At 32.5% G+C, this 8,620-nt stretch overlaps 1 protein-coding gene across 1 annotated transcript; it reads right to left on the reverse strand.

Annotated features, from left to right (window-relative positions):
* Positions 1-1,644: 1,644 nt before the first annotated feature.
* Positions 1,645-3,253, reverse strand: LOC101267144 (phospholipase A1-Igamma1, chloroplastic). The gene has a single exon (XM_004244812.5). The coding sequence runs from the start codon at positions 3,191-3,193 to the stop codon at positions 1,745-1,747; it is 1,449 nt and encodes a 482-aa protein (XP_004244860.1). The 5' UTR covers positions 3,194-3,253; the 3' UTR covers positions 1,645-1,744.
* Between the last annotated feature and the right edge of the window lie 5,367 nt (positions 3,254-8,620).

An 8,620-nucleotide genomic window follows, 5' to 3' on the forward strand; every position in this document is an offset into this window, starting at 1 on the left:
CACTTTTGATTAAAAAAAAAGAAGTTTAATAATCATAATATAAAAGAGTTAATACCTCATATGATCACTCAACTATACACTCTTCTCTCAAAAAGTCACTAAACTTTCAATTTTCACTCAAAAGTCACTCAACTATGCACTTCTTTCTCAGAAAGTCACTCAACTTTAAATTTTAACTGAAAAAATCACTCAACTATCTATTCTTTCCTCAGAAAGTCACTCAATTTATTAAATTATTTTTAACTAAAATTTGCTGATATTAATTATTTATATAACAATAAAAAAAGTTTAAAAATAAAAATACCATTTAAACCATTTAGTGATCCACCCACGTAACCCGACCCATTAAAAAAATGATATGACCCATTTTATTTTGTCTTTAATCCTAATTCAAGGTTTAAGAGAGGGATTAATTTAGGATTAAAGATAAAATAAAATGGGTCATATTATATTTTTTAATGGGTCGGGTTAGGTGGATGGATCACTAAATGATTTAATTTTTTAAAAAAAAAATTTGGTTTGTTATATAAATAATTAATATCAATAAGTTTTAATTAAAAAATAATTTAATAGATTGAGTGACTTTCTGAGGAAAGGGTGGATAATTGAGTAACTTTTGAGTTAAAATTCAAAGTTGAGTGACTTTCTGAGAAAGAAGTGCATAGTTGAGTGACTTCTGAATAAAAATTAAAAGTTGAGTGACTTTCTGAGAGAAGAGCGCATAGTTGAGTAACCATCTGAGATATTAACTCTAATTTAAAGTATTATTTTTTAATCAAAAACCTTAATAAACAACAATATACCAAAAATATTATCGTATTGACACACATCAATAAAAAATATTACTAATATAAAAAAGAATAATTGAAAGGATAATGAAAACTTACCAGTTGAAAAAAATGGTGTTTGATTGAAAAAAGTGAGAAATAATGTTTTTAGTCTTGAGATAAAAAGGCACGTCCAAAGGCCAACAGAGAAACTATGATTTATAATTTGATAACTAATGAAATTAGTCTGAATGTTGTTAAGAGTATTTTACAGATCTGATTGGTTTCGACCTCTTCAGACCCATTAAGATGTTTTTTTTAAAAAATAAAATAAATGAACTTAATGGGTTATATGTGAATAATTCAGATTCAGACCAAAAAACCAAACGTGCTTAATGGGAAGAATGTGAATTTAAGATTAAAACCTCCATCAAGTACAAAAAAAAAAAAGAGGTCTTAATATGAAATGAAGTGAGTAATTGACATAGTGAGCTTTCTATTTTATCCCTACTAATTATGAAGATAAATTAAAACCAGTTAAACTATTCTCTAGATAATTAATTGAGGGTATAATGAATAAATTATCATTTCTTAATTTGTAAAAATGAACAAGTAATTAATGACAACTAAAAATATATATAGACAAATAATAAGAAACAAACTAATTTTTTCCTTGCAATATTTGTACAAAGGATATTTTTCAAACCCTGTAATCAAAATAATGGATCCGGCCAGCATTTCCGCAACCCATATTGATAACAATACTACTAATAATACTACCTCTCATGGAATTGATCCTATTTGGATTCTCATTATTGAAGTTTGATAAACTTCAGCTCTTTGACCAACAAAAAAGAATCAAGTCCAAACACTGTAGTTAAGAATTAAGTTATCATTTAACTTAAACAATATCTATTATCATAATATATACATAAGGATTAAAAAAACATCAGTATTTTCTTTCTATTCAAGTTCTATCATAACAGTTGTTCCCTAGTAGGTGAAGGAATATCTTCTGGATGTCTTTTGGGCCTTACCCATCTACCATAAGAATTACACTCTAACCCCTTGTGGGCCAATTGGTACCAACAAGTAGGAATTCTTAATTCATCTACAAGCATATCACATGCCTTGTTCACTAGTGCCACGTCCCTTTTAGCATTAGACCTAAATGTTGAAGTGCTACTCACAAAACCATCTACTAAATGAAGGTATGTCTCAAGCATATGAATCCCTATAAAATTGAACCCCCTTTTAAGATAAGGTGAAGACCTAACATCAAGCTTCAATTCAGTGCCAGCATGTGTGTAAATCCACTCTAATGTCCCAGTAAGATCGTCGAACTTTTGTAGACTTTCATTCAATACTATTCCGGGCATTCGAGGGACTAAGTCTTGTTTCACTGTAACACGTAAAATTTTGACTCCCATTTGGTAAAGCTCATCGCGAAATGCAATATTTCCAACTCTTGGGGCTGCAAATGAAATAACACTAATTGGAAGTTTTGGAAAATTTGCTGCTGATTCATAAGCATTTAGTAGAGCAAGTGCACCCCCTAGGCTATGTCCTGTTATTGTGAGGCTAACTTGTTCACCTTTTGTTTTGTAAAACTCTACCAATGTTTTCAATTCTTTCATGACTTGTTGTGAGGCACTTGATTTGTTGTATCTAGTTGAATCACACTTAGATGTGTAAATACTAAGAAAACCATGTTCTACTTTTGAGTCCATATGTCCAATTGACTCTAATTTCCTCTGCATATTTTCATACCATTCTGAAGGTGTCACTGTGCCTCTCCATGCCACAACAATATCTCTCCTCCCAATTCGTCGCGATTCTTCATCATCACTCACTGCCACAAAACCAATCCAATTTGAATCTTTGCTCCATGTGTATGTCAATTTTGATCTTTCAAGCCATTGGGGCATATCTATTTGTGACATAGCATATATGTACTTTGTAACTCTGTAGCCACTCTTGTTAAGTCCTAACTTGTCAAACAATTTATGACTATTGTACATGCAACTTCCACAATACTCAGAGAATGAGTCAATATCTAATGCATCATAAGTTGCTTGAGCAAATTCACCATATTTTACAATTTCTCGGCGAAGGAAAGGGTGGAGTGGATCAAGAAGTCCTTCCCATTCTTGAACACCATGAATATCGCACCATCGATCCGATATGTCCTCCTTAGGTGACATGGTAGGTGTGTTGGCCTTGTCTTCGTGAATATCATTCAAATTAGAACGAGTAGGATCATTCTTTTGAATGTTTAAAAGGTTTGACAATTTTTCACCAAGCCTATTTGATTTCTTGGAGGTTTTGACATCTTGGTAGGCATAGACCACGGGAACCCTATTTTTGTTTGGGTCAAGGTCGTGATGGTGGAGATGTGTGACAAGGGGGAGGTGGATTGCTTTCATGGTGGCTTGAAAAAATGTGGAGAAGTTGTAAATGAGAGTTTGAGTTGGAACTTGAATTTTACTGTGGTATTTAAAAGTGAGAAAAAGAGGATTTCAATTTCCGATATTCAAAAGCAAACAGCAACTTTGACTATATTATTTAATTAAAAATGGTCCAACATAAATATCACGCGTTAGTCTAGAAAAAGGATTATTTCAGCAGGAATTGGTTCAATACAAAATATTTTAAATGACCATATATATGGTATTTATATGTATATATATATATATATAAAATCTAAATTTGTTTGGCTAAAAAAACTGTAACGTTTTTCTTTTTTAAAAAATACTAACAATTTTTTATTGGCTAAAAAAGGGTAACTTTTCTTTAAAAAATAACTTTTACTTTTATTAATATATTGAATTAAATCTATTTAATTAATTGATTATTTAAAAGTTAAAATTAGAGATTAATTGTAGTGCTAACACATAGCGCTATATATGATAGATTTGATACCCATCCAACAAATTAATTCATCAAACGTATCATTAAAATGAATCTAACAATTTTTAAAAAATTCAAAAGATGCTAGAACATAACATGAGTTAGCAAACAAAATTAATTAATAATCTAAAAGAGTGAGACATTATGTGCGGTAAACACGTGAAAAAATAAATAAATGTTGAACCAAAAATAATATATAATCAAGAATTAGGTGCATAAACTTAAATGATTCTGAAGCAAATATGAATAGATAAAAATAATAATTGAATATGTCTTTTCATAGAAAAATGCAAACAAAATCATGCAAGATAGTGAGAATCTTGAACCTCAATCTATTATGGAATGAAGACAAAAATGTGATTTTCCAAAATAATAATAAACATTTCAACAAGATTCGAATTCACATTTCAAATGTGATGTTTTTGAACCAATATGTCAAGCACCTAATGGTATTAAGTTGTTGGCCTTTCATGGATTTTTGAGCCAAAAGGAAATGGAAAAAATGTAATGCAAAGGTATAAAGCACGCCTTGTGGCACAAGAATAATCACAAAGGTCTTTTATTGATTATGAACAAACATATCCACCCATTATGGATGGAATAACACTACGTTATCTCATTATTTTTACAATCCATAAGACACTTCAAATGCATTTGACTGATCTGGTTATAGACTATCGATATTGATCATTTAGCAATGATATATACATGAAGTTTTTTTGAAGGATTTACGATGCCTGAAGCACGTACTTAATTATCTCAAGAAATGTATTTAAGTAAATTGCAATGATGATTGTACCTCTTGAAGAAATCTGGAGGCATGTTCTATAAACATTTTAGAGAGTACTTATTTATAGAAGGTTATACAAATGATGCTATTTGCCCATGTCTTTTTATAAAGAGAAAAACATTAATGTTTGTTGTACTTGATAATAATGTTGATGACATAAATCTTCGTAGAACTATGATGGAACTTAAAAAGACAATTGATTATTTAATGAACGAATTTGAGATAAAATATCATGGAACGAAAAAATTATGTCATGATTGGAAAATTCAACATTAGACAAAGGGCATTTTTGTTCATCAATTTTTCTTGCGTGGAAAAAGTGTTAAAAGATTATGTATGGATGAAGCACATCCCTTAAGTAGTAACATCCGAAAATCAATGACTTGGTTTAGAGACTCACTACATTAGATAAGAGTTAAAACACGTTTTCTAGGTCTAAAATAATGTAATTAAATAAAATAGGAAGTGTTATAGTTAAAGTCAAGAAGCAACCATGACGTCCGGCAAATTGTTAATTGTGTGCTGGTGTGCGTTGGAATATTTCAATGGGTTTTAGGAGTTGGAATTGAATAAAATTTGGTGGAAAGGATTTAAATGCATATTAGAGTGTCTCTTGGGTCACAACGTCCAGGTAACAATCCCAAAGTACAACATTAGGGGTCCTTGAGGAGGACTACTCCATTGACCCCAAAATTTACCAATTGACAGAGCAACAACGAGCAACAACTACGAGCCCTCGATTGGACGATTCTCCATAGTTTGGGAAAGTTTCTTAAAAGTTATTAAAATCCCAAGAAATCTCCAAAACCCCTCTTTGTCACCAACGATGGAGTGACACTACGTGGGCGTCGATGGAGTTACGTGGCATCGACGGGGTCTCGTTGTTTGAGATCCCAGTTCACTATCCAAAAGTGTTGTAGTTAGGTTGGTCAGAGATTTGATTATATAATTAATTAAGGGCTTAGGTCAGTAATATTTGATTAATTAAGTACTATATAAGTATCCTATGTCAATTTAACTATACTAATACCTCATTAATTCCCCACCCCACATCTCTCTAACTTTTCTCTAGCTTATCTAATCACAAACTCAAACCTCCATTGAAGGAACACTAGAGCTCCAAGTCAAGGAGGGATTCACCAAGGTGTTCATCTAAAATTCATGGCAGGATCATCAATATGGTATGATTTCTTTCACAATTGGGAATCCTTCACCCAAGAGGCCCTATTAAAGATGATTTTCAACTTCCCTAAAAGTAGGGTTTCAATCCATACATGGGTTCTCTATTCAAAATGAAATTGTTATTCAATTGTGATGAATTACAGTATTTTATCATTGTTTAACTAAGTATTGATGGTAAATTGTTGGTAATCACTAAAAATCTTCCATTTGAACCTTTATTCTTCTTTACACTCATTATGCCTTAAAGTTCTATAGTAATTGTGGAAAATGATGACTATATGAATATGTCGAATAGTGCTTACTATGTATTGCTTCTTTAATTTGCCTTGTTTATGCATTGACTATGAATTATTTGTAATTGAAGTATGAGGTCAATGAAAGGGCAATAAGGTGTAAAGATTGATTATTCTTGAATAAAATTATGAAGCATGATTTACTTAGATCGTAATGCTTCTATATCTAATGTGTGGTTGCGATTATGATATAAAATATTACTCATCCGTAATCCTAGTCACTTGTAGGTGGTTTTCCATAGTGAAAGGGTAATTCTCACTAATGAATACCCATGAGCTACTATGACAAAATATCCACATAGGGGTCTAGAAGAGACTTATGTAATCTTGCATGAAGAGTAAGATTACTACTAAAGGGAATAAATGCTTATTATCGGAAGCACATGTAAATTAAATTGAGGTCTCACGTTTAGTAAGTCTGGCCTCCCACATGGGTTTCTTCACTTTTAATAAGTATGGATTCCTAAGATATGTGCTTTCGCACGAGATGGAAATCTCCACATTTAGCAAGTCAATGTTTCTAGTAGCAATCTCCTTGACCCTTAACTATCTTCCCAGATAAGACTATATCTTACTAGATCCACCTAGATTTGTATGTAGGAGTGGTTACACCTTAGGAGAGTGTTCACTCTTTTTGGTGTGGGAGGAGAACACTGGATTTCATGTATCTCACCTGGACGCATGTCGGTTATTGCACTTCCTTCAATAATGTAAAATAAGTAAATAAACAAGTCAAGAATGTTTACTATAATTAGGGCTTTTCCTAAAGTTTAAGATATAGGGTGAGGGAGGGTATGGGACTTCTATTACATATTGCACATTTGGGATCCTAGGCAATGGACATAGCAGTATTCTTGTAGGATTATGTTGATTACATGTTACGTATGACAAGTTATATATGATGTTATGAATCAAGCATGTTATAACAAAGTATGAGGTTGCTTTGTATGCATGTAGTAGGTGAATTTATTTGGTTGTTACCCTTTGATAGGTTTATGGGGTTCTATTCTTTGCATCGAACAAGTGTTGCTTTAGGATCCCTATATGTTGGGTTGACTAATAATGTTACATATATGTTCATGTTGAGTTATTGAACATAATGCATGATTTGACTAAATTGTGCCTTTTTTCTTGCATTGATGATTTTATGCATAGAAACCATACTTAGTACATGTGTTTTTTACTAACCCATAGTTCTTCCTTTTGAACCCAAATATTGTAGTTTCCGGACATTGAATATCTTCTACGCTAAATTGCAAGGGTACTTGGATTTCTTCCTCCAATTAGTTTTTAAGTCCTTCATGTTGGATTATAGTGCCTTTTGATCTACCCTAGTAGCATTGACATTGCCTAAAGAGATTCCTTTCTTACGTATTTATGAAGACATTTTTTATAAGCCCTATGTGGCAATATGTACTTGTATAAGGGTTATGCCCTAATGTTGTACTTCGTTTTTGATTTTTTAATGTGAGACAAAAGATTAGACTAGTTTGTATGTATTGATTATATTGAATTAATAAGAAGCCTATATAAGTTTCATATGCGAGGTTTCTAAGTAAACTGTATAGAAGTAAGCTTCATATATATTATGTGAGAGGGCTATGTATACCTCAATACGTAAAAGGTTTTAAATTTTCTACAATTTCGACCTATGATATGTGATGATGAATGCTAAGGGCTAGTCTAAGTCCTCTTAGAATATGCTGCTTACTTCTATGGGGTGGTCCCTGATTGTGATAATATTTGTATCATGGAAGAGGTAAAATAATATTAGGATTTATGTCTCACTAAGCCACGTCTAGTAGATACCTGTTCATATTTGTGAAGAACACCATAATTATGAATTAGACGCTATTTGATGCTTAGGGAAGTCTCAATTTATTGGTGTTCTTAAAGTCGTGCCTCTTGAGTCTAAATTGTACATGTGCTTCGCTTCTAATATCTTTATTGTCCTCTTAGGAAATGATTACAAGAAGGAACAATGCTCAAAGGGTCAAACAGTAGAATGTGAATGAGGCCAATCCCCCTCCAGCTCCTCCAAAACCTCAAGTTCTTATTGAAGAAGGGGCTATATCTAATATTTAGATAAGGACGACCATTCATATCTTCACTCAAGGGTTGGCTTCTAATGTTTATAGCTATGCTAAGGTCAAAGATAACCACAATGCTCTTACCAACTCATCAAGGATAAGGGATTTCACAAGTATGAATCCCCTACTTTCTTTGGCTCCAAGGTAGAGGAGGACCCGCAAGGGTTCATTAATAAAGTGTTAAAGGTACTAAATGCTATGGGGATGTATTCTAAAGAAAAGGTGGAACTAGACGCTTACTAACAAAAAATGTGATTTAATATTGTTATGAGCAATGGAAGGATGGCAGGCTAGTTAGAGAAGGCCAGATTACATGGGAACTTTCAAGACGACCTTCCGTGATAGGTTCTTTCCCTTGGAACTAAGGGACAGGAAAATGAAATAATTCATCAACTTACGCCAAGGGTTTATTAGTATTAAGGAGTATAGTCTCAAGTTCACTCAACTATACAAGTATCCTCCTACAATTGTGGCGGATTCTAGAGCCAAGATGAACTAATTTGTAATTAGAGTATCCAACCTTGTGGTGAATAAATGTAGCTCGGCTATGTTGATTCCTAGCTTAAAAATATCTCGTCTCATGGTTCA

Source organism: Solanum lycopersicum, chromosome 8 (assembly GCF_036512215.1).
Source record: "Solanum lycopersicum chromosome 8, SLM_r2.1".
NCBI classification, from domain to species: Eukaryota; Viridiplantae; Streptophyta; class Magnoliopsida; order Solanales; family Solanaceae; genus Solanum; species Solanum lycopersicum.